This window comes from Thamnophis sirtalis, unplaced genomic scaffold, assembly GCF_051295495.1.
Source record: "Thamnophis sirtalis isolate CommonGarterSnake01/CBP01778 unplaced genomic scaffold, rThaSir2_p1.2 scaffold_1, whole genome shotgun sequence".
Taxonomy (NCBI): domain Eukaryota; kingdom Metazoa; phylum Chordata; class Lepidosauria; order Squamata; family Natricidae; genus Thamnophis; species Thamnophis sirtalis.
In genome coordinates this window covers 175,370,810-175,396,317 of record NW_028261381.1, presented here as the reverse complement: position 1 = coordinate 175,396,317, position 25,508 = coordinate 175,370,810, and the positions used below count along the sequence as shown (strand labels likewise).

Here is a 25,508-nt window from a genome sequence, read left to right as displayed (position 1 = left end):
CTGGAGGGTGATGCCTTGGACTCAGCTTGTTCCAGAACAGGTAATAAAAAAAGTTTTGAGTTGAGCCAGATCATCCCCATCTTTCTCTCCGTAAGAGCCTCACAAACACTTTTCTAAATGACTCCTTCTCTCTTCCACACAATGTACAAGACCTTCACCCAAGGAGATAGGATCCCACAGAAGTTAGGTTTTACAGAACACAACTCTGGTCAAGTAAAACCGGGTGTCAACTTTGAAATGGATTGAGCCTGCTGCTGCCATTTTCCGCTTCCCAAGTCGCCACACAGTTTGAGGAAGGGGGCGGGGAGAGAGGAATGGAATGTAGCCTAGTCAAAACAGACTGCTATCTCATAAGAACCAAGGTCATCCCAACAGGTGGTTACCAGAGGACGGATCCGGTTCCCAAGGAGACACCAGGACACCTAATGGCGACAATGTGACCTGGGACACTAGGGGATCTGTCCCATCACGTGGTGTAAAAAGATGATGATTTGGCTCCCATGTTGAGAGGAGGCACATGCGTTGCTCCTCTGGTTCACAATGGCATTTAAAATGACTGGCTTCATTCTGCGCGCAGGCAGAATGCCCCATTGGCCAATCAGAAACACATATATGATCACATGTCATGGAACTACATTTCCCAGGAGGTAGTTTCTTAAAGGAGACACCTCTTAATTCTTACACACTCTAGATATTGCTGAGGCAGCACAATAACCTTTTGTTGTTCACTCACAAATTCGTGTCCGAGTCTCTACGACCTCACAGACCACAGAATGCCAGGCCCCTTTCTCCTTCATTTTCTCCCAAAGTTTGCCGAGATTCCCGTTCATTAAGCCAATGACCCTCTCTAACCAACTTGTCTCTGCTGCCGGGCCTTTCTGGTTCCAGCTGTCATCAAAAATTGAGGCATCCCTTAGGGAGATATTCAAGGAGCCCATCCATGCGTCCTTTTTTGGGAGCCAAAAAAATTGAAAACTCACCCATTTTCAGAATCAGAATAGAATAGAACTGGAAGGGACCTTGGAGGTCTTCTAATGCAGCCCCCTGCTCCAGCAGGACACCCTATGCCAGGGAAGCCAAACTCGATTTCACTGAGGGACGCATCAGGGTCGTGTTTGACCTCAGAGGGGGAGGGGGGCATGGTCAAGGGTGGGCGTGGCCAGCTCAACCTCCTTCAGTCTACGTGTGGCCCTCCTGGACTGTTTTCAGCTATGACGGCCTCCTGCAGCCCAGCAAAAACAGAAGTCAATGCGCACTGTCCCCCTGAGCTTGTTTTCGCTGGCAGATGTACCACGGGCTGGTCCTTTGCTATTTCCACGGCAGCCCCGTGAGCCAGATCTAAACACACACCCCCAAGCTGGATCCAGCTCGCAAGCCTCACGTTTGACACCCTTGTCCTATACCTGGGATGGTGAACCTGTGGCATGCAGAGCTATTTGTCAGGGCACACGAGGTGTGCCCTGTCAGGTGGCCAGCAGGCATGTGTGCGCTGGCAAGCTGAGTTCAGCCTTTTAAAAGCCCATTTTACTCCCTCCCCAGGTTCCAGAGGCTTTATAGGAGCCTGGGGAGGGTGAAAACAGCCTCCCCTGGGCCCACTTCCAGAGGGCAAAAAACGACCCTATGAGCAAAATGGAAGTCACTTCTCTGAAGGCTCCGGAGGGCTAAAATCGGCCCTATAAGCAACCTGGAAGTGACTTCCGGTTTGCTTGTAGGCCCGGTTTTTTTTGCACTCCAGAGGCTTCAGGGAAGCTCTTGAAGCCCCCGGAGGGCCTCCGGGGGGTAGGAGAGGTTGTTTTCACCCTCCCCAGACTCCTATAAAGCCTCTGGAACCTGGGGAGGGTGAAAAAAGCATGCAAAAAATGGGGTGTTGCGCCTGTCATGCATGCATGCGCGCTGGGTGTGTGTGTGTCACGCATTGCATTATGGGTGCAGCACACCCACACACGACCCCCTGCGCTCCCCCCACTTATGGCACGAGAGCCAAAAAAGGTTCGCCATCGCTGTCCTACCATTTCAGACAGATGACTGTCCAGTCTCTTCCTACAGTTAGAATAATTAATCAGTGGAACAGCTTGCCCTCCAGAAGTTGTGAATGCACCAATTGTTCTTTTTTGCATAGTTTGTCTGGATTCTACATTCTACATTCATCGATCTCACTTGCCATCTCATCCTTTCCTATTCCCAAAGCCTTTGCCCTAAAGTCTGCCATCGTGTCTGGTAAATCCTTGCCTTTTTCTTCCTTTACATTCTGAAACCGTAGAAATTGGGCTGCTTTCTCCGATTCTAATGTGAGGACGATTAACTCAAGTTCTTTGTTTGCCTGGATCAGCCTAGAACTCAGCTACTCCATTTTTCACCCCTCATTCTCCAACCTTCCTTCTATTACATTTATTCTTTGTGCGTGTTTATTGATCTGTTCCTGGAACTTCTCAAATTTATCATCCATTTCTCCATCCTCTCCTTTAGTTCTCCAGTATCATTTCTTATTTCTCTAATATCCTTTTTTAGTTCTTCGTGATCTTTAGCCATTACCTCTTGCATAGTCTGTAATATCATCTGAAGCTCCTTAGTTGAACTGGATCTTTCTCTCTGTAACATATCCTCCAAAGATCTTTGGTTCAAAGGGCTGGTAGCTGCTAGAGACGGCTGTGATGCTGGCTTCCTCCCCGTGCCAATTTTCATTAGATTTATAGTGCTTGTCATTTTTTGGAAGAATTGGATCCCTAATTTAGTTATTTTCCAAAACTCCCACTTTCTTCTCTCCTTCATAACTTTCTCAAGTCCTTTTCTTTCTTTCTTTCTTTCTTTCTTTCTTTCTTTCTTTCTTTCTTTCTTTCATTTCTTTCATTTCTTTCTTTCTTCCCTCCCTGTCTCCCTCTCTCCTTCCTTCCTTCCTTACTGCCTTCTTTCCTCTCCTTCTCCTCCCTTTCCCTCTCCTCTTCCCTCTTCCTCTACTCAATTATCAATTTTAAGGAGTATTAAGGGGTGGTATACTCTATATATCAATAGATTCATATATTATATGAAAACAACTATCATAGGATAAAAGAGAATGAGAGATTTAACAATTTATATACACACACACACACAGAAAGATGTATCACATAATATTCCTATATTTCTATTAATCTATTCTATTAACCTAAGAGTAAATTCTAAGAATGAATTGCTTCAAACCATCTCCTTAATTAATCAATACTAATGGCCCCAAAAGACCAGAAAAACAGCCTGAAAATGGACTGAAAAATGGCCCAAAAAGGCCAAAAACACATGTGCATCTTCAGGTTCCCAGCACTCTAGCGTGCAGACATGAGTGTGCTTGTACGCATGTTCCAGTTTGGGCCCTCGGTGCCAAAAATCTTTCCCTATCACTGGTCTAGGGGTGGTTTTTTCCACTTGTTTTAGGCGGTTTTCCAAAAGAGATGAGAAAATTGTTTCTCTTCCCCCCAAAAAACAGAGAAATGTTATTTCTGGGAAAAGGCTTCAGGTTTTCAACATTTGTCAACATTTGCCTTTGAACAAAGGTTCAGTTGGGCACTGGATCTTATTTTCTCCCCGTGAGGCAATCAGGACGGGGGAATTTTCACCAAAGTTTTTGAGAAATATTTTTGAGGGCAGGAACTTTCTCCCAGCACGGAAATATATAGAGAGTAACTGCTGGACACAGCAGACCAAAAAGAGGGAGAGAAGCTGGCAGACATTTGGTTTGGACAGAGAGCGATAGGTAAGTGGGCACTTTTTGGCTTTCTTGCACAAGCTGAGTGTTGGTTTGGAATGAAAAGAAAGAAAGAAAGAAGGGAGGGAGGGAGGGAGGGAAGAGTGGAAGGGAGGAGGAAAGGAAGGAAAGAAAGAAGAAAGAGAAAGAAGAAAGGAAGATAAGATAGATAGAAAGAAGTAAGGAAGGAAGGAAACAGTGGGAGGGAGGAGGAAAGGAAGGAAAGAAAGAAGAGAGAAAGAAGAAAGAAGGAAAGATAGATAGAAAGAAGAAAGGAAGGAAGGAAGGAAACAGTGGGAGAGAGGGGGAAAGAAAGGAAAGAAAGAAGAAAGATAGAAAGAAAAAAGGAAGGAAGGAAAGAAAGAAAGAGTGTGGGAATCAAAGCCTTGGAATCTGCAAAAGACTTCATCGGTTTGATTCCATTTCTTCCAAATTTCTAGTCCTTCAGATTTTCTAACAGAGAAAAAGAAATCCTGGACTCTTTGCAAACAAGTTTCACACTCAGGCTCACGTTCTGGAAGAAAGAGAACAGCAAGAACAAGCAAACAAGGAATCGTGGCTGGGGGGGCCTTGCAGCCGGGTGGTGTTCTTGGGGTTTTTAAAGTGAATGGAGGCAAGGAAGTGGATGGCAGGGTATGAAGGGAGGGAGGGAGGAAGGAAAGTGGAGAGAAGGAGGGAGGGAAAAGAGAGAGAACGGAGAAAGGAAAAAAGCAGCAAGAGATGGAAGGAAGGTAAGTGAGTGGAGGGAGGAGAGAGGGAATGGAGGAATGAAAAAGGAGTCAAGGATTGATGGCTGGATGGAAGGAGGGAAGGAGGAAGGAAGAAGAAATAGAAGAAAGTCAAGGAAAAAGAAGGGACAGAGGCAAACAGGCTGGCAGGCAAGAAGGAAGGAAGGGAGGAAGGAAGGAAGGATAGAGGAAGGTCAAGGAAAAGGAAGGGACAGAGGCAGGCATGCAGCAACGAAGGAAGGAAAGAAGGAAAGAAGTGAAAAGAGGAGAAGCGAAGGAAAGAGAAAGGGAAATAAGAGAGATGAATAACACGTCCAGTCCTCAGCCTCAGCCCATTCTGACCATCTTCTCTTCCGAGCCTCTTATCAAATTTGGAAATAACACAGTTGGGAGGGGCTGCAGATATTTCAGGAGAGCTTCAACCCTGATTGAGCAACCGGGTGGTGACGGTGGAATTCAGCTTAAGGAAAAGTCAGTGCGGCATCTGGAAACAGCAGGCAGAAACAGAGGATTGGGTGGAGGGCTCCTGGCTGGGCCACATGTGAGAGGGAAGCTTAAGGTGTTGTCTTTCCCTTTTTTTCCCCATAGGATGAAGCCTCCAACTCCACTTTTTCTGATCGCCTGCCTTGTGATGTCCCTCAACAGCTACACCCAACAGGTCCCTCACTGCCTGTCCCTTCCCGGCTCAGAAAATACGTTTTTTATCTGCAATGTTTCATCGCTCCATGAATTTCCCAAAGGCTTCCCCAGTGAAACCGACACAATCTCTGTTCAGGCCACCCAGATCTCCGGCCTTGACACAGAGGCCCTGCAGGGTCTTCTGGAGCTCCAGGAGCTCTATCTGACCAACAACCAGTTGAAGACCCTTCCGGGTGGCCTCTTCCGTAACCTCCCACACCTGCACTACCTGGATCTTTCCGGAAATCTCCTGGAAGATCTACCTCCAGCGCTCTTTGCCAATGCAGGTAACCTGACCTACTTATCCCTCGGTGGAAACCAACTGGCCAAACTGCGCCCGTCCTGGTTCGATACCCTGGAGGACCTCAGGAAGCTGCGTCTCGACCACAATCAGCTGAAGGAGATCCCAGATTCTTGCTTCCGTAAGCTGACCCTGCTGACGTCCCTGGATCTCTCCTCCAACCTCCTCCACTGCCTCTCTCCAGAGATGTTTAGAGGCCTCACATTTTTAAAGGTCTTAAGTCTGAAAAACAACCCCATCCAGTCGATTTCCCCCAACACCTTCCATGGGACTCCCAAGCTGAGCATGATCTCACTGAGGAACACCAGCCTGACCCATGTTCCGGCTGGGCTCCTTCGGTCCCTGAAGCATCTGGGATGGTTGGATCTCGCCAGCAACGATATCGTGTCTCTGGATTCTCCCTTGGTCAACATGTCTTTTGCGCTCACGCTCGATCTCTCCGGGAATCCCTGGGCGTGTGACTGCCGCCTGCAGGCCCTCTTCAACTGGGCGCGGAAGGAGGGCGTGGCTTTGTTCCCAAAGAACGTGGTTTGCGCTTTCCCCAAACGTTTGAACGGTCAAGTTGCAACTTCACTTAATGGATTCCAACTTTGTGCCTGCTAAAGCCTTTGAGATGGATTTTTTCGCAGCCTGCTCAGCTAGTGTGCTGCAAGATGGATGGACTTCAACTCCCAGAATTCCCAAGCTGGCATGCTTTCAGATGATTGGACTTCAGTCCCCAGAATCCCCCAGCCATCATGTAGAAACTTCAATTCCCAGAATTCCTAGACCGGGATGTTTTCAGATGATTGGACTTCAGTTCCCAGAATCCCCCAGCCACCATACATGGACTTCAACTCCCAGAATTCCTAGGCCAACATGTTTTCAGATGATTGGACTTCAGTTCCCAGAATCCCCCAGCCACCATACATGGACTTCAACTCCCAGAATTCCTAGGCCAACATGTTTTCAGATGATTGGACTTCAGTTCCCAGAATCCCCCAGCCATCATGTAGAAACTTCAACTCCCAGAATTCCTAGACCGGGATGTTTTCAGATGATTGGACTTCAGTTCCCAGAATCCCCCAGCCATCATGTAGAAATTTCAACTCCCAGAATTCCTAGACCGGGATGTTTTCAGATGATTGGACTTCAGTTCCCAGAATCCCCCAGCCACCATACATGGACTTCAACTCCCAGAATTCCTAGGCCAACATGTTTTCAGATGATTGGACTTCAGTTCCCAGAATCCCCCAGCCATCATGTAGAAACTTCAACTCCCAGAATTCCTAGACCGGGATGTTTTCAGATGATTGGACTTCAGTTCCCAGAATCCCCCAGCCACCATACATGGACTTCAACTCCCAGAATTCCTAGGCCAACATGTTTTCAGATGATTGGACTTCAGTTCCCAGAATCCCCCAGCCATCATGTAGAAACTTCAACTCCCAGAATTCCTAGACCGGGATGTTTTCAGATGATTGGACTTCAGTTCCCAGAATCCCCCAGCCACCACGTATAAACTTCAAATCCCAGAATTCCCAATGAGCATGCTGTCGTATCTGTTAAAAAGATTGAAAGAGGGAAAAATGGTGTAGCAAACAAAAGCAATAAAAGAAATAAAACAAGATAATTAAACACCAATCAGACAAATTAAGCTAAGTTTGATTTTCTTTTCAATATTAGCCAAACTTTTCTCCTTCTGATTTTTTCAGCATTAGAAATTTCCCTCCCGCCCCTTATTCTGAATCCACAAATCACCCTTATGATCGTCCCAGCCTCCCCATGGTCACATGATAAAGATTCAGACCCTTGGCAACTGACTCGTATTTATGATGGTTGCAGTGTCCCGGGGTTTATGGGATCCCCTTTTGCGAGACTTCTCAAGAGCAAAGTCAAGGGGGAAGCCAGATTCACTTAACAACCGCTTTTCTAACTTAATAAATGCGATGATTCACTTAACAACTGCAGAAAGGGAAGGGAAAGGAAGTAAATAGATGATGAAGGGGAAAAGAAGGAAGTAAATGGATAAGAAAGAGGAAGGGAAAGGAAACAAATAGATTATGAAGGAAATGGAGGAAGTAAATAGATGATGAAGATGAAGGGAAGGAAACAAATAGATGAAGGGAAGGGAAGGAAGTAAATAGAGGGGGAAGTGAAGGGAAGGAAGCAAATAGATGATGAAGGGAAGTAAATAGATAAGAAAGAGGAAGTGGAAGGGAAGGGAAAGGAAGCAAATAGAGGATGAAGGGAAGGGGAAGGGAGTAAATAGACAAGAAAGAGGAAGGGAAGGGAGTAAATAGATGAAGAAGGGAAGGAAGTAAATAGATGAGGAAGTGGAAGGGAAAAGGAGGAACTAAATGGATAAGAAAGCGGAAGGGAAGGAAATAAATCGATGATGAAGGGAAGGGAACAAATAGATAAAGAGGAAGGGAAGGGAAGGAAGTGAATAGACGAGGAAGGGGAAGGGAAGGAAGTGAATAGATGGTAAAGGGAAGGGAAGAAGGCAAATAGATGATGAAGGGAAGGAAGTAAATAGACAAGAAAGAGGAAGGGAAGGAGTAAATAGATGAAGAAGGGAAGGGAAAAGGGAAAAGGGAAAGGAAAAGGAAAAGGAAAAGGAAAGGGGGAAGGGAATTCTGATCTTTCTCTATTCTACGCTGCAACTACTGCTCCCTTACTCAAACCAGCCCGTATTAAGTTTGCAGATAACACAAAGTGAATGCAAACATTTGAGGAGAGGGGATGAGTTCGAAAGATCCCAACATTCTTTTTCTTAATAAATGTTTTTTAATTTTAGTTTAAAACGGGTACAGCATCTTTCTTTACATCTGTAGAAAATGTATCAGTCAATTACAGATAAGTTTTGGTACATCTCCTCCACAGTCAACCAACATAACTCATATTAACTCAAGCATTATTATATATCCATTTTCATTTAACTGTCATTATTATTTAGAAATATTGGTAAGAGTAATAATCTTGAAGAATACCTGCCCACACCGGTGGGAAAGGAAAAAAAAAGGGGGGGGGGAAAGAAAAAAGGACAAATAAAAAATAAAAATAAAAATAAAAAATAGTAAATAATACAAAAAAAGACAAAAATGACAAGAGACAAGGCAGGAAAACAAAACAAAACACAGGTGTCTATTATGAAAAAAAACAAGGTATATCAACTGGTTACAACATGCTTTGGTGCTTCTCTTCCGTTAATTCATATTAATTCAAATATCTTAACTCGAATATTTACCATATCAACATCATTATACCTCCAGTTTTAATTACCTATGGTTATTTAAACATCCTTCATCCTTAGCTATGCCAAAGAATTAATCCATAACACATGCTGACAATTCATTTACTTATTTGTAAAATCCTCTATTATCATCAAATCCTCATATCCTATTTTAGCTGAACATCCATAATATTTAATTATATCATATATCATAACATTTTCCCAGTATTGGTTAACATTTGATTGTATGTATTTTATTTAGTTTTTTAATAGTGATAATTATTGTAGTTAATACTCTTTATGTATGATCTAAAGATGTTTTCTCATATCCAATTGTTAGTTATCATATCAACTCCACATTATATACATTACTATCAATATCAATTATTATTCAGCTATATCTGTTACAAGAAAAGGCAATTAGGTTTAACTAGTTTTCAATTGTATTCATCAATCTATCAGCCAGTTCCAAATTATATATATTGCTATCCATATCAGTCATTATTCAGCTATATCTATTACAAATTGAAGTAATCAGATTTAGCTAATTTTAAGTTGTATTCTCCCATCTGTCAGCCTGTGTCCCTCCAACAGCGAGATTTCCTCAGTCCAATAGCCATTCGTTGGATAAATTTACCAAATGTTTTCATAAGCAAATCCAGACAAAGATATTTTGGCACCTTTAGACTCTGAATGTCAGTGATGAAATAATAATTTTGTCCTGGGCTTATAAAATTTTCCAAATTAACTTTAATTCTCAAGGGTGGATTTTCCATTCCTCCTGCACTCTGTCTCTTTAAATGAGTCTTCTTTTATAAACAGAACTTTTTTATTTTTATTTTTTTTAAAAAAACACAAATATGTCATCATTTGTCAATCATTAAGACATTGAGGTACAATTTTTTGTGTGTGTGTGTGTGCCCCTCCCTCCCTCCACCCCCCACCCCCCTTCCTCCTTCCCCCCCCCCAGACTTCCCAGAACCCGTACACGGCATGGATTTTTAACTAACACAGTCTAAAATCTATTGAGAAAAAAGAAATAAAGAAATTAATGACATTCTAGATTGACCTTAGCTTCTTCTTACTGAACTGACTTTTAACAGTTTAAATCATTTCTGATCTTAGGCATAGGCTAACTGGAATTTCTTAGTCCCGTATTTATTTTGTATATAGTCAATCCATTTTTTCCAGTCTCGTTTATATATCTCATTTGAATGATCTTTGAGATATGCCGATATTTTAGCCATCTCGGCTAAGTTTGTTACTTTCAATGTCCATTCTTGGATTGTAGGCAAGTCTTCCTTCTTCCAATATTGCGCCACCAACAGTCTTGCTGCAGTTATCAGGTGCAGAATCAAATTGGTCTCTACCACTGTAAAGTCAGTACATATACCTAGTAAAAATAACTGAGGAATAAACTTTATCCTTCTTTTAAAAACATTTTGCATGACCCACCATATTTTTATCCAAAATGCCTTAACCTTTTGGCAGGTCCACCATATATGATAATATGTAGCATCGAGAGAACCACACCTCCAACATTTAGGCTGTACATTCGGATACATAGAAGCCAACTTTTTAGGATCTAAATGCCATCTATAGAACATCTTGTAAAAATTTTCTCTCAGATTTTGAGCTTGTGTAAATTTCACATTTCTTACCCAGATTCTTTCCCATGTATCCAACATTATTGGTTCCTCAATATTTTGAGCCCATTTTATCATACAATCTTTAACTAATTCTGTTTTCGAATCCATCTGTATTAATACATTATATATCCTCTTTATATGCATTAAGCTTTGATCTCTTATTTGTTTAAACAGATTATCCTCAACTTGGATAAAACCAATTTTTTGATCTATTTTCCACCTAGCCTGTAATTGCCCATACTGGAACCATGTTTGAACTACCTTCTCCTCTTTTAATACCTCTAAAGATTTTAATTGTAATACCCCCCTTTCCGAGGTAAGAAGCTGTCTGTAGGTAATTCTGTCCTGTTTTTGTGCTGTATTCATATTTTCAATTGCGTGTCTAGGAATTGCCCACATGGGTATCTTGTCATTTAATTTATATTGGTATTTCTTCCAAACCCGCAATAAAGCATTTCTTAAAATATGACTTTTAAAATTCTTATCCAATTTTTTGTTGAATAACAGGTAAGCATGCCAACCAAATACCAGATCGTGTCCCTCAATATTCAATATTCTATCATTGGTTAAGTGAATCCAATCACTAATTACAGATAATACCACTGCATCATAATATATTTTTAAATTAGGTAGTTTCAATCCTCCTCTCTCACGTACATCTTGCATTATTTTCATCTTTACCCTCGGCTTCTTTCCTGCCCACACAAATTTGTTGATACCCTTCTGCCATTCTAAAAGGTTCGCATCTTTTTTAAGTATAGGTAACATTTGGAAAAGAAATAAAATTTTTGGTAAAATGTTCATTTTCACTGCCGCTATCCTACCCAGCAAAGATAAGTGCAATTTCTCCCATTTTTTCATCTCTGTCTGTATGCTATGCCAAAGTGGTTCATAATTATGCTTATATAATTTCCCATTTGAAGTTAAAATGTTAACTCCAAGATATTTGACTTTTTTAACTACCTCACATCCTAGCATCACTCCTAATTCTTCCTTTTGTTTAATGTTCATATTTATAGCTAATATTTTGGTTTTTCCTAAGTTTATTTTAAAACCCGACACTTGACCATATTGATTAATCGTATTCATTAAAACCATACTGGATTCCTGCGGTTGTTCCAATATTATGACCAAATCATCCGCAAAAGCGCGGACTCTATATTCTTGCTGCCTAATCTTGATCCCTTTTAAACCATCCAAGCCCCGTATTTTATTCAACAATACTTCCAAAGTTATAATAAACAATAATGGGGACAAAGGACAGCCCTGTCTTGTACCTTTTCCAATTTGAAAAGAGTCTGTTAAACTTCCATTGACTATGATTTGTGCTGTTTGCTGTTGGTATATTGCTTTAATTGACTGTAAAAAATTATCTCCTATCTGCATTTTTTGCAGTATCTTCAGCAGAAATTGCCAGTTAACTCGATCAAAGGCCTTCTCAGCATCCAAAAATATAATGGCCCAAAATGGCCAAAAACATATGTGCATCGGCCGGCTGGTCTTCAGGTTCCCAGCACTCTAGCGTGCAGACATGAGTGTTTCCTGCACGCGTGTTCTGGTTTGGGCCCTCGGTGCCAAAACTGTTTCCCTATCACTGGTCTAGGGGTGTTTCTTTCCACTTGTTTGAGGCGGTTTTCCAAAAGAGATGAGGAAATTCTTTCTCCTCTCCCCAAAAAGCCAGAGAAAAGTTCATTTTGGGAAAAGGCTTCAGGTTTTCAACATTTGTCAACATTTGCCTTTGACCAAAGGTTCAGCTGTGCACTGGATCTTTTTTTCTCCCCGTGAGGCAATCAGGACGGGGGAATTTTCATCAATGTTTTTGAGAAAGATTTTTGAGGGCAGGAACTTTCTCCCAGCACAGAAATATATATGAGAGTAACTGCTGGACACAGCAGACCAAAAAGAGGGAGAGAAGCTGGCAGACATTTGGTTTGGAGAGAGAGAGATAGGTAAGTGGGCACTTTTTGGCTTTCTTGCACAAGCTGAGTGTTGGTTTGGAATGGAAAGAAAGAAAGAAAGAAAGAAAGAAAGAAAGAAAGAAAGAAAGAAAGAAAGAAAGAAAGAAAGAAAGAAAGAAAGAAAGGAGGGAGGGAGGGAGGGAAGAGTGGAAGGGAGGAGGAAAGGAAGGAAAGAAAGAAGAGAGAAAGAAGAAAGGAAAGATAGATAGATAGAAAGAAGGAAGGAAGAAAGGAAACAGTGGGAGGGAGGGGGAAAGGAAGGAAAGAAAGAAGAAAGAAAGAAGAAGGAAGGAAGGAAGGAAAGAAAGAATGAGTGTGGGAATCAAAGCCTTGGAAGCTGCAAAAGACTTCATCGGTTTGATTCCACTTCTTCCAAATTTCTAGTCATTTAGATTTTCTGAGAAAAAGAAATCCTGGACTCTTTGCAAACAAGTTTCACACTGAGGCTCACGTTCTGGAAGAAAGAGAACGGCAAGAACAAGCAAACAAGGAATCGTGGCTGGGGGGCCTTCCAGCCGGGTGGTGTTCTTGGGGGTTTTAAAGTGAATGGAGGCAAGGAAGTGGATGGCAGGCTGGGAAGGAAGGAAGGGAGGAAGGAAAGTGGAGAGAAGGAGAGGGGAAAGAGAGAGAAAGGAGGAATGAAAAAAGCAGCAAGAGATGGAAGGAAGGTAAGTGAGTGGAGGGAGGAGAGAGGGAATGGAGGAATGAAAAAGGAGTCAAGGATTGATGGCTGGATGGAAGGAGGGAAGGAGGAAGGAAGGAAGAAGAAATAGAGGAAAGTCAAGGAAAAAGAAGGGACAGAGGCAAGCAGGCTGGCAGGCAAGAAGGGAGGGAGGGAGGAAGGAAGGATAGAGGAAGGTCAAGGAAAAGGAAGGGACAGAGGCAGGCAGGCAGCAAAGAAGGAAGGAAGGAAGTGAAAGAAGTGAAAAGAGGAGAAGCGAAGGAAAGAGAAAGGGAAATAAGAGAGATGAATAACACGTCCAGTCCTGAGCCTCAGCCCATTCTGACCATCTTCTCTTCCGAGCCCCTTATCAATTTTGGAAATAACACAGTCGGGAGGGGCTGCAGATATTTCAGGAGGGCTCTCAACCCCGACTGAGCAACCGGGTGGTGAGGGTGGAATTCAGCTGAAGGAAAAGTCAGTGCTGCAACTGAGAACAGCAGGCAGAAACAGAGGACGAAGCGGAGGGCTCCTGGCTGGGCCACATGTGAGAGGGAAGCTTAAGGTGTTGTCTTTCCCTTTTTTTCCCCATAGGATGAAGCCTTCAACTCCACCTCTTCTGATCGCCTGCCTTGTGATGTCCCTCAACAGCTACACCCAACAGGTCCCTCACTGCCTGCCCCATCCCGGCACAGAAAAGACGGTTTTTATCTGCAATGTTTCATCCCTCCATGAATTTCCCAAAGGCTTCCCCAGTGAAACCAAGACAATCTCCGTTCAGTCCACCCAGATCTCTGGCCTTGACGCGGAGGCCCTGCAGGGTCTTCCGGAGCTCCGGGAGCTCTATCTGACCAACAACCAGTTGAAGACCCTTCCGGGTGGCCTCTTCCGTAACCTCCCACACCTGCACTCCCTGGATCTTTCTGGAAATCTCCTGGAAGATCTACCTCCAGCACTCTTCGCCAATGCAGGTAACCTGACCTACTTATCCCTCAGTGGAAACCAACTGGCCGAACTGCGCCCGTCCTGGTTCGATACCCTGGGGGACCTCAACACCCTGCATCTCGAGCACAATCAGCTGAAGGAGATCCCGGATTCTTGCTTCCATAAGCTGACCCTGCTGACGACCCTGGATCTCTCCTCCAACCTCCTCCGCTGCCTCTCTCCGGAGATGTTCAGAGGCCTCACGTTTTTAACGGCCGTACTACTGGAAAACAACCCCATCAAGTCGATTGCCCCCAACACCTTCCATGGGACTCCCAAGCTGAAGATGATCTCACTGAGGAACAGCAGCCTGACCCATGTTCCGGCTGGGCTCTTTCGGTCCCTGAGGTATCTTCAATGGTTGGATCTTTCCAGCAATGAGATCGCCTCTCTGGATTCTCCCTTGGTCTCTTGGTCTTTTGGACTCCTGCTGAAAATCTCCGGGAACCCCTGGGCATGTGACTGCCGCCTGCAGGCCCTCTTCGACTGGTTCCGGGAAGACTTCGTGCGTTTGTTCCCTAATCTCCCCAATGTGGTCTGCGCTTTCCCCAGAAGTTTGAATGGTCAAATTGCAACTTCACTTAACAGATCCCAACTTTGTGCCTCCTAAAGCCTTCGAGACTTCAGCTGGTGTGCTGCAAGATGGATGGACTTCAACTCCCAGAATTCCCAAGCTGGCATGCTTTCAGATGATTGGACTTCAGTCCCCAGAATCCCCCAGCCATCATGTATGGACTTCAACTCCCATAATTCCTAGGCTGGCATGTTTTCAGATGATTGGACTTCAGTTTCCATAATCCCCCAGCCATCATGTAGAAACTTTAACTCCCAGAATTCCTAGACCGGGATGTTTTCAGATGATTGGACTTCAGTTCCCAGAATCCCCCAGCCACCATACATGGACTTCAACTCCCAGAATTCCTAGGCCAACATGTTTTCAGATGATTGGACTTCAGTTCCCAGAATCCCCAGCCATCATGTAGAAACTTCAAATCCCAGAATTCCTAGACCGGGATGTTTTCAGATGATTGGACTTCAGTTCCCAGAATCCCCCAGACACCATGTATAGACTTCAACTCCCAGAATTCCCAACGAGCCTGCTCTCAGATCTGTTAAAAAGAATGAAAAAGGGGGAAATGGTGTAGCAAACAAAGCAATAAAAGAAATAAAACAAGATAATTAAACACCAATCAGACAAATTAAGCTAAATTTGATTTTCTTTTCAATATTAGCCAAACTTTTCTCCTTCTGATTTTTTCAGAATTAGAAATTTCCCTCCCGCCCCTTAGTCTGAATCCAAAAATCACCCTTATGATCGTCCCAGCCTCCCCAGGGTCCCATGATAAAGATTCAGACCCTTGGCAACTGACTCGTATTTATGACGGTTGCAGTGTCCCGGGTTATGGGATCCCCTTTTGCGAGACCTCTCAAGAGCAAAGTCAAGGGGGAAGCCAGATTCACTTAACAACCACTTTTCTAACTTAACAAATGCAATAATTCACTTAACAACTGCAGAAAGGGAAGGGAAAGGAAGTAAATAGATGATGAAGGGGAAAAGAAGGAAGTAAATTGATAAGAAAGAGGAAGGGAAAGGAAACAAATAGATTATGAAGGAAATGGAGGAAGTAAATAGATGATGAAGATGAAGGGAAGGAAACAAATAGATGAAGGGAAGGGAAGGAAGTAAATAGAGGGGGAAGTGGAAGGGAAGGAAGCAAATAGATGATGAAGGGAAGTAAATAGATAAGAAAGAGGAAGTGGAAGGGAAGGGAAAGGAAGCAAATAGAGGATGAAGGGAAGGGGAAGGGAGTAAATAGACAAGAAAGAGGAAGGGAAGGGAGTAAATAGATGAGGAAGCGGAAGGGAAAAGGAGGAACTAAATGGATAAGAAAGCGGAAGGGAAGGAAATAAATCGATGATGAAGGGAAGGGAACAAATAGATAAAGAGGAAGGGAAGGGAAGGAAGTAAATAGATAAGAAAGAGGAAGGGGTAGGGAAGGAAGTGAATAGATGGTGAAGGGAAGGGAAGAAGGCAATTAGATGATGAAGGGAAGGAAGTAAATAGACAAGAAAGAGGAAGGGAAGGAGTAAAAAGATGAAGAAGGGAAGGGAAAAGGGAAAGGAAAGGAAAGGAAAAGGAAAAGGAAAGGGGGAAGGGAATTCTGATCTTTCCCTATTCTACGCTGCAATTACTGCTCCCTTACTCAAACCCGTATTAAGTTTGCAGATAAGACAAAGCGAATGCAAACATTTGAGGAGAGAGGATGAGTTCGAAAGATCCCAACATTCTTGAGCAACAGGTGGAGGTTTTTGAGCAACAGGTTTTTTTCTTTTGAAGACCTTTCACTTCACCTCCAAGAAGCTTCTTCAGCTCTGACGGGATGGTGGGGTACTCTGATGGTGGGTAAATTGTATTTTGGGGTGTAGGCTGTTGAGATGTGTGAGGAAGTTGTCCAGTTTTTTCTTCCCATGTGGCCAGATTACGAAAGTGTCATCCACATATCTAAGCCAGAGTTTGGGTTTGTGTTCAGATTTATCGAAGGTGTTGGTTACAAAATGTTCCATGTATAGGTTTGCGATGACGGGTGAGAGGGGTGATCGCATTGGTGCTCCTTCTATCTGTTTGTATCTTTGTCCATTGTGGATGAAGTATGTGTTGGTTAGGCAATGGTTGGTCAGGTCCAGGATGTGTTTAGGGGGGTTGTGTTTGTTCTGAATAGCTGTGAAGGTTTATTTTATAGGCACTTGGGTGAAGAGGGATATGACATCGAAGCTCACGAGAAGGTCACTGAGTTGTAGGTTTTTTATTGTTTCTAGGAAGTGGAGTGAGTTTTGTATGTGTGAAGGGATGGATTCTGCACAGGGTTGGAGTTGTTTGGCAAGGAATTTGGCAAAATTCTGGAGAGATGAGCCTATGGAGCTGACTTTGGGTCTGAGTGGTGTTCCTTCTTTGTGTATCTTGGGGAGGCCATAGAGCTTGGGGCATCTGGATGATTTCTCTCTGGGGATGATTCTTTGCTGGATCTCTTCACTAATGGGAGAGGCTTTTATTTTGGATTTGGTGTTTTTTTCCAGGTGGTGGGGTCTGTGTTTAGAGGTTTGTAAGTGGGGTCTTGGAGTAGGTTGGAGAGTTTGGCTTGGTAGTCAGACGTCAGGGGTGGGTTCCTCCCAGTTCGCCCCGGTTCGCGCGTACCGGTTGGTCGGTGAACCCGGAAGTAATTAATTTCCGGGAATGCCGGTACCGGTCCTGGCCCCTGTCGCTGCAAAGCGCCCTTTTGCCGGCGCGTCACAGCTCACTCGCTCCCTCCCCCACCCATCCGCACTAAGCCCAGCCTGCCGCTCACTGATTGGCTGGAGTCCAGCCAATCAGTGAGGAGGCTGGAGGTGAAGCGAAGTTTTTTTGCGCTTGACCTCCATTTGAAAATTCCTTTCAGCCTTCACCTTCCAGGAGCTTGCTGCTTCCCCCTCAGGTAAGCAACTAAGCCCCGGCGGCAGGACTCGGGAAGGGAAGCCCCCCGCCCTTCCTCTCCAGCCTGCTTAGTGTCTGAGGGTCCAATGTCTTATAGCAATAGCAATAGCAATAGCAGTTAGACTTATATACCGCTTCATAGGGCTTTCAGCCCTCTCTAAGCGGTTTACAGAGTCAGCATATTGCCCCCAACAACAATCCACCCTCGGAAGGATGGAAGGCTGAGTCAACCATGAGCCGGTGAGATTTGAACAGCCGAACTGCAGAACTGCAGTCAGCTCAAGTAGCCTGCAGTGCTGCATTTAACCACTGTGCCACCTCGGTTCTTACCTGTTCCTGCTGCCTGCCTGCTCCCTGTTGCTTCCATCCATCGCGATGAGGATCCATCCATCACATCGGAGTGCTGCTGATTCTGCCTGCTGGTAAGTGACCCGGGTTTGTTTTTCTTTTATTTTTTTAATGTATTTTAAAATATTTTAGAATTTTTTAAAATAGTTTTACTTAAAAGTATTGTGTGTAGAATATTTTAAAATGGTTTACTTCAATTTATTGTTTGTGGATTATTTTTTTAAATTGTCTTAGACTATTTTAAAAAAAAGATTCTATCCAAAATAAATTAAAATAAACCATTTTTAAAAATTCTATACTCAATACTTTGAAATGTATTGTGCATAGAATTTTTAAAAATAGTTTTACTTAAAAGTATTGAGTGTAGAATATTTTTAATGGTTTCATTTTATATTATTGTGTGTGGATTCTTTTTTTAAATTGTCTTAGACTGTTTAAAAAAAGATTCTATCCAAAATAAATTAAAATAAACCATTTTTAAAAATTCTATACTCAATACTTTGAAATGTATTGTGCATAGAATTTTTTTAAAAAAAATAGTTTTGTTGTAATTTGTTGTGTATGGAATATTTTTAATGGTTTCATTTTAAATTATTGTGTGTGGAATAGTTTGAAATGGTTACAATATAAATTATTGTGGTGGATTGAACTAATGGTTACAGTATACTATGGCTGGTACAATAACTTAAAATTGTTACAGTGTAAATTATTGCTGGTGTAATACTTAACAATGGTTTTTAAGGATTTCTTTTATTTATAGAATATCTTTTTTTGAATTATTTTGGGGGGAATTTTATTTTTTAATTGTTTATAAAATATATTTACTACAAGAAATATTATTCCTTTTTGCAAATGTTTTCTTTGTGATGCAATATGTTGCTTTTAAGTGTTCAGACCAGGTTTATGTGTCTCAAAGTGGCTGCTTTTCTATGGGCAGGCCAGGTTTCTTGCAAGGCAGCCTTTGCCAGATTTAATGTGTTTCACCCTCGTTGTTTAGATAATTCTGAGGTGGTTGATGGTTCTGTGAGCGCCTGTCCTTTATAATTTTCCACATTGCCTTGATGGTTTTTTTTCAGTGACTTTGTCTTTCCTCTCCTTAGGCTTAGTAGTGATGTAGGCCTATAATTTTTTGGCTGAGTGTGATCTTGATCTTCTTTCGGAATCAGGGAAATAAAGACTCTTCTCCAAGATGGTGGTACCCTTCCTTCCAGTTGAATTTTATTAAATATCTCCTTAAGAGGTTCTACCATTTCTAATTGTAAATTTTTATAATAATCCGCTGTCAATCCATCTGTTCCAGGGGCCTTGCCAACTTTTAACTGCTTAATTACCAGGAGAATTTCTTTCGTGGTTATCGGTTGATTCAATCTCTCCCTTTGCTCATCTGTAACTATGGGGATTTTCTCTTTCTCCAAGTATCTATATCTAAGCCTTGTATTTTATCCCCAGCGTACAGTCTCATATAAAATTCTAAAAAAAGCCTTTTTAATCGTATCCTGTTGGTAGGCTTCTTTACCTTTGTATTCTATTTTCTCTATGGTACGAGATTTTTGTTTTTTCCTTAACATATATGCTAACCATCTACCTGGTTTATTTGCATTGCAAAAAGTATTATGTTTAGCATATAGCAGGTTATTTGCTACTTGGTCTGACATCAACATGTTGAATTGCGCTCGTAGTAAAGTAATTGCCTCTTTTGTTTTCTTCTCATCTGGATTAGATATTAGCCCCTGCTCTTTCTTTTTTATCTCCTCTTCTAATTCCCTTCGTTTTTCCCCCTGTCTGCGTCTATATAGGTTATTTAAGTTATTAAAGCTCCTCTCATATATGCTTTACTTGCATCCCAAACCATTTCCATAGATGTTCCCTTATTCATGTTAAAAGCAAAATATTCTTTCAACAGTTTTTTGAATTCTTTGACATTTCTCTCATATCTAAATAAATTTTCATTTAATCTCCAAGACCTCCTAGATCCCTCTCCATATTCCAGTTCCATCCAAACTGGGTTATGATCTGTTAAAGTTCTTGGGCATATCTTTGTCTTCTTCACCCTAGAGAGAAAATCATTTGTGATTAGTATAAAATCAATCCTAGAGAAGGATTGGTGCCTATCGGAAAAGAATGTAAAGTCCTGTTCTTTAACATTCCGTTCTCGCAAAATATCCCTCAGTTCCATATCATCCATCATGTCGAAGAAAGATTTAGGTAATCTTGCTCATGTTTGAATATTTTGCAAAAGTCCCTTCTTGTCTTTCCTGGTGTCCAATACTCTGTTCCAGTCACCCAATAATATACACGATCTATAATCCCATTGTAATAATTTAGTGTGGAGCGACTTATAAAATTTTTCTTGTTGTTGATTGGGAGCATATACTCCTGTTAAGAGTGTCTTCTTTCCTTCTATTAATAGTTCAATTGCAATATATCTTCCTTGAGAATCTGCTTCAATTAATTCAGCCTTTAAATCCTTTCTTAAATATATAACTATCCCATTTTTCTTCTCCGGAGCAGATGCCACAAAATGTTGTCCCAATCTTGCATTCATCAAATATTTCTGATCATTTCTTCTCATATGCGTTTCTTGCAAACAAATTACATCATTTTTGAATTGTTTCAAATAGTGAAATATTTTTTTCCTTTTTTTGTGATTAATTTAAGCCATTAACGTTCCAGATTAAAAATTTAATTGTCATCTTCAGCTCCCTGAAGCTTTTTAAGATCCACCTGGAAATCCTGGAATTTCATCTTCGGTCTAGCTCCCCCCACAGCTTCTGTATTTGTGTTTGTAGTTTCTTGGGTTGTTATCTGAGCTTGTTGCATCTTTAATTCTTGTTCTTTACGTTTAGTTGCTGCTCGAGTTTGTCTTTGTTCCATAACTCCTTCTGTCTCCTCAAGAAGGTTCAGGGCTTGAGCAACGCCCACTTGTGCCTGGATATCTTCCTGTCTGGCCTCCCCTGCTTCTTTCCTTCCTCTAGATCCTGGAGATGGAGGGTATCCAGCCTTTAATACATTTCTGTAAAAATCTCTAGCCTTCCAAACTGAATTAAGATGATACCTTTGTCCTGAGTAGTTCACCACCAATCCGGCTGGGACCTCCCATCTGTACTGTATCTGGCGATTTCTGAGTTCATCCACTAAAAATGCATAATCCTTTCTAGATCTCAACATTTTAGGTGGAATTTCCTTCAATACTATCACCTCCTGACCTGCGACCTGCAATTTGGTTTTATAGGTCGCTTGTAATATCACGTTCCTTGTATTCCTGGTGACAAAATAGATTACAATATCTCTTGGTAGTTGTCTCCGTCTGTCAATCCATGAATTAACACGATAAATTTTGTCAATTTGCCAGTCATATTCAGCCCTGGGTTCACCAATTAGTTGATCGGAAGCTTCTGCAAAAAATCTCTTTCAAATTTTCTTGGTTATTTTCTTTCAGGCCTCTTATTCTCAAAGCAAATTCCATCGCTCTAAATTGTATCGTTGTGATTTCTGCCTCTGACTTTTCAATCTTGCTTTGAGCATCATCAACTTTGCTCTCCAAATTCACCTTGGACTGATTAATTTCTTCCACCCTATCCTCCAATGAGGTTACATAATTAAGCAAACCCTTAAATGCCTCCACTATGTCTTCTCTTATTTGCTGATTGAAAGTTTGGATTAAATCCTTGATTTCAGACATTTCATCAGACACATCTTTAAAGGCAGTTGTGATTTTTCCTTCTAAAACAGACGCTTGTTACTTTAAAGCGTATTGGAGGGCTTCAAGTGTTAATGCTTCCACACATACCCACACCCCCACCCCGCGCAGGGGGTAGTAAAGATTGCAATTTGTGTATCTGGGCTGGAGAGCTTCCAGCGCTCTTAGAAGCAGTTAATTTGATTTGCTTTGAAGCCATTTCCAAATATTCAAATCACACTTTTCTACAGCCGAATTGTTAAGTTCAAAAAGTCCACCTAATCCCCAGATTTGTTAAATCTGATAGCTTGTTAGTGAGCCAATGCTGTTTTGTTCAACCTTGAGCTCTTCGTTCTTTTAACAATGTTAGCAAACACTTAACAGATAATTGCTTGTTAATTTTCACTTTTGCCACACCCTTTGATGTCTGGGCGCCATTTTCCCTTCTAACCCGTTAATCTTCACAGAAGGAAATTATCCTCAGACGGAGTTAAGGTTTGTACTTGCGATTGTAAAGGCTCCTGTCTTTGCTCTGCCTGCTTCTTAATCAAATGTAGATTAAAACGATGATTGCAGGGATGGTCGCAGCGCTTTGTTCTGCAAATGCAGATGCGTCCCCGAGAGCAGAGCACTGTCGGGCTACAGGGGGGCTCTCACCTTCCAAGCCCCAGAATTACTCCTGGGGATTTAAGGGAGCTCTACCCTCGCTCGGCAGCTCTTCTCCCCCTCTTTTCCCGAGGGGAGCGTTTTCAAAACACCTAGACAGCTGATTTACACTGTTCTACAAGTTAATGCGATCTTGGGGCTGGAATGTCCCAGAGGAACGGCCGTCAGTGCCTACCATGCTACCAGAACTCCCTTAATTAATCAATACTAATGGCCCCCAAAAGGCCTGAAAAACAGCCTGAAAATGGACCAAAAAATGGCCCAAAATGGCCAAAAACACATGTGCATCGGCCGGCTGGTCTTCAGGTTCCCAGCACTCTAGCGTGCAGACATGAGTGTTTCCTGCACGCATGTTCCGGTTTGAGCACTCGGTGCCAAAACTGTTTCCCTATCACTGGTCTAGGTGTGTTTTTTTCCACTTGTTTTAGGCGGTTTTCCAAAAGAGATGAGGAAATTGTTTCTCCTCCCCCCCAAAAAACAGAGAAAAGTTCATTTTGGGAAAAGGCTTCAGGTTTTCAACATTTGTCAACATTTGCCTTTGACCAAAGGTTCAGCTGTGCACTGGATCTTTTTTTCTCCCCGTGATGCAATTTGAGAAAGATTTTTGAGGGCAGGAACTTTATCCCAGCACGGATATATATGAGAGAGTAACTGCTGGACACAGCAGACCAAAAAGAGGGAGAGAAGCTGGCAGACATTTGGTTTGGACAGAGAGCGATAGGTAAGTGGACACTTTTTGGCTTTCTTGCACAAGCTGAGTGTTGGTTTGGAATGAAAAGAAAGAAAGAAAGAAAGAAAGGAAGGAAGGAAGGAAGGAAGGAAGGAAGGAAGGAAGGAGGGAGGTAAGGAAGAATGGAAGGGAGGAGGAAAGGAAGGAAAGAAGAAAGAGAAAAAGAAGAAGGGAAGGGAAGATATAGATAGAAAGAAGAAAGGAAGGAAGGAAACAGTGGGAGGGAGGGGGAAAGAAAGGAAAGAAAGAAGAAAGATAGAAAGAAGAAAGAAAAAAGGAAGGAAAGAAGGAAGGAAGGAAGGAAGGAAGGAAAGAAAGAAAGAAAGAAAGAAAGAAAGAAAGAAAGAAAGAAAGAAAGAAAGAATGAATGAATTAGGGTGGGAATCAAAGCCTTGGAAGCTGCAAAAGACTTCATCGGTTTGATTCCACTTCTTCCAAATTTCTAGTCCTTCAGATTTTCTAACTGAGAAAAAGAAATCCTGGACTCTTTGCAAACAAGTTTCACACTCAGGCTCACGTTCTGGAAGAAAGAGAGCGTCAAGAACAAGCAAACAAGGAATCGTGGCTAGGGGGCTTAGTAGCCGTGTGGTGTTTTGGGGTTTTTTAAACTGAATGGAGGCAAGGAAGTGGATGGCAGGGTGGGAAGGAAGGAAGAAAGGATGTAAGGAAGGAAGGAAGGAAGGAAGGAAGGAGGGTGGAGAGGAGGAGGGAGGGAGGAAAAAAGAGAGAAAGGAGGAATAAAAAAGGAGCAAGAGAAGGAAGGAAGGAAAGTGAGAGGAGGGAGGAGAGAAGGGGGAAGGGAGGAATGAAAAAAGGAGTCAGGGATGGATGGCTGGATGGAAGGAAGGAGGAAGGAAGGAAGGATAGAGGGAGGTCAAGGAAAAGGAAGGGACAGAGGCAGACAGGCAGCAAAGAAGGAAGGAAGGAAGGAAAGAAGTGAAAAGAGGAGAAGCAAAGGAAAGAGAAAGGGAAATAAGAGAGATGAATAACACATCCAGTCCTGAGCCTCAGCCCATTCTGACCATCTTCTCTTCCGAGCCTCTTATCAAATTTGGAAATAACACAGTCGGGAGGGGCTGCAGATATTTCAGGAGAGCTTCAACCCTGATTGAGCAACAGGGTGGTGACGGTGGAATTCAGCTTAAGGAAAAGTCAGTGCAGCATCTGGAAACAGCAGGCAGAAACAGAGGGCGGGGCAGAGGGCTCCTGGCTGGGCCACATGTGAGAGGGAAGCTTAAGGTGTTGTCTTTCCCTTTTTCTCCCCATAGGATGAAGCCTTCAACTCCACTTCTTCTGATCACCTGCCTTGTGATGTCCCTCAACAGCTACACCCAACAGGTCCCTCACTGTGTGTCTCTTCCCGCCTCAGAAAAGACGGTTTTTATCTGCAACGCTTCATCGCTCCGTGAATTTCCCAAAGGCTTCCCCAGTGAAACCGAGACAATCTTCGTTCAGTCCACCCAGATCTCTGGCCTTGACGCGGAGGCCCTGCAGGGTCTTCCGGAGCTCCAGGAGCTCTTTCTGACCAACAACCAGTTGAAGACCCTTCCGGGTGGCCTCTTCCATAACCTCCCACACCTGCACTACCTGGATCTTTCCAGAAATCTCCTGGAAGATCTACCTCCAGCGCTCTTCACCAATGCAGGTAACCTGACCTACTTAGCCCTCGGTGGAAACCAACTGGCCGAACTGCGCCCGTCCTGGTTCGATAACCTGGAGGACCTCAAGAAGCTGCATCTCGACCACAATCAGCTGAAGGAGATCCCGGATTCTTGCTTCCGTAAGCTGACCCTGCTGACGTCCCTGGATCTCTCCTCCAACCTCCTCCGCTGCCTCTCTCCGGAGATGTTTAGAGGCCTCACGTTTTTAAGGGTCTTAAGTCTGAAAAACAACCCCATCCAGTCGATTTCCCCCAACACCTTCCATGAGACTCCCAAGCTAAGCATGATCTCACTGAGGAACACCAGCCTGACCCATGTTCCGGCTGGGCTCCTTCGGTCCCTGAAGCATCTGGGATGGTTGGATCTCGCCAGCAACGATATCGTCTCTCTGGATTCTCCCTTGGTCAACGTGACTTTTTTGTTCACGCTCGATCTCTCTGGGAACCCCTTGGCATGTGACTGCCGCCTGCAGGCCCTCTTCAACTGGGTCCAGAAAGATGGGGTGGATTTGTTCTCCAAGGAGGACGTGGTCTGCGCTTTCCCCAAACATTTGAAGGGTCAAGTTGCAACTTCACTTAACGGATCCCAACTTTGTGCCTGCTAAAGCCTTCGAGACGGATCTTTTCCCAGCCTGCTCAGCTGGTGTGTTACAAGATGGATGGACTTCAACTCCCAGAATTCCTAGGCCGGCACGTTTTCAGATGATTGGACTTCAACTCCCAGAATTCCCAATGAGCCTGCTGTCAGATCTGTTAAAAAGAATGAAAAAGGGAAAAATGGTGTAGCAAACAAAGCAATAAAAGAAATAAAACAAGATAATTAAACACCAATCAGACAAATTAAGCTAAGTTTGATTTTCTTTTCAATATTAGCCAAACCTTTTATGATTTTTTCAGCATTAGAAATTTCCTTCCCACCCCTTATTCTGAATCCAAAAATCACCCTTATGATCGTCGCAGCCTCCCCAGGGTCCCATGATAAAGATTCAGACCCTTGGCTGTTGGAATTCATTCTGGATGTTTGCGTGCAGGACAGCTTCAGCTGTCTGAAACACACATACACAGGGA

General features: G+C 42.9%; 3 protein-coding genes and 1 pseudogene across 3 annotated transcripts; 3 read left to right on the top strand and 1 right to left on the bottom strand.

Annotated features, from left to right (window-relative positions):
* The first annotated feature begins 4,626 nt into the window (after window positions 1-4,626).
* On the top strand, window positions 4,627-6,025 carry LOC148049873 (phospholipase A2 inhibitor beta pseudogene; annotated as a pseudogene).
* Window positions 6,026-11,752: 5,727 nt separating this feature from the next.
* Window positions 11,753-14,502, top strand: LOC148049872 (phospholipase A2 inhibitor beta-like). The gene is made up of 2 exons (XM_087703362.1): window positions 11,753-12,234; window positions 13,499-14,502. The coding sequence occupies exons 1-2, from the start codon at window positions 12,155-12,157 to the stop codon at window positions 14,496-14,498; spliced, it is 1,080 nt and encodes a 359-aa protein (XP_087559488.1). The 5' UTR covers window positions 11,753-12,154; the 3' UTR covers window positions 14,499-14,502.
* A 3,077-nt stretch (window positions 14,503-17,579) lies between these two features.
* On the top strand, window positions 17,580-25,284 carry LOC148049870 (phospholipase A2 inhibitor-like). The gene is made up of 2 exons (XM_087703359.1): window positions 17,580-17,779; window positions 24,049-25,284. The coding sequence occupies exons 1-2, from the start codon at window positions 17,733-17,735 to the stop codon at window positions 25,043-25,045; spliced, it is 1,044 nt and encodes a 347-aa protein (XP_087559485.1). The 5' UTR covers window positions 17,580-17,732; the 3' UTR covers window positions 25,046-25,284.
* LOC148049871 (uncharacterized) lies at window positions 20,311-21,450 on the bottom strand. The gene is given in 2 exon segments (XM_087703382.1): window positions 20,311-21,107; window positions 21,109-21,450. Coding segments are annotated over 2 exon segments (999 nt in total). The 5' UTR covers window positions 21,388-21,450; the 3' UTR covers window positions 20,311-20,387.
* Window positions 25,285-25,508: the final 224 nt, after the last annotated feature.

Coding starts and splice junctions, on each gene's coding strand:
- LOC148049872 (XM_087703362.1), top strand. CDS start 12,155: ATGAGAGTAACTGCTGGACACAGCAGACCAAAAAGAGGGAGAGAAGCT. Junction 12,235..13,498: donor GTTTGGAGAGAGAGAGATAG/GTAAGTGGGCAC, acceptor TTTTCCCCATAG/GATGAAGCCTTCAACTCCAC.
- LOC148049870 (XM_087703359.1), top strand. CDS start 17,733: ATGAGGATCCATCCATCACATCGGAGTGCTGCTGATTCTGCCTGCTG. Junction 17,780..24,048: donor GCTGCTGATTCTGCCTGCTG/GTAAGTGACCCG, acceptor TTCTCCCCATAG/GATGAAGCCTTCAACTCCAC.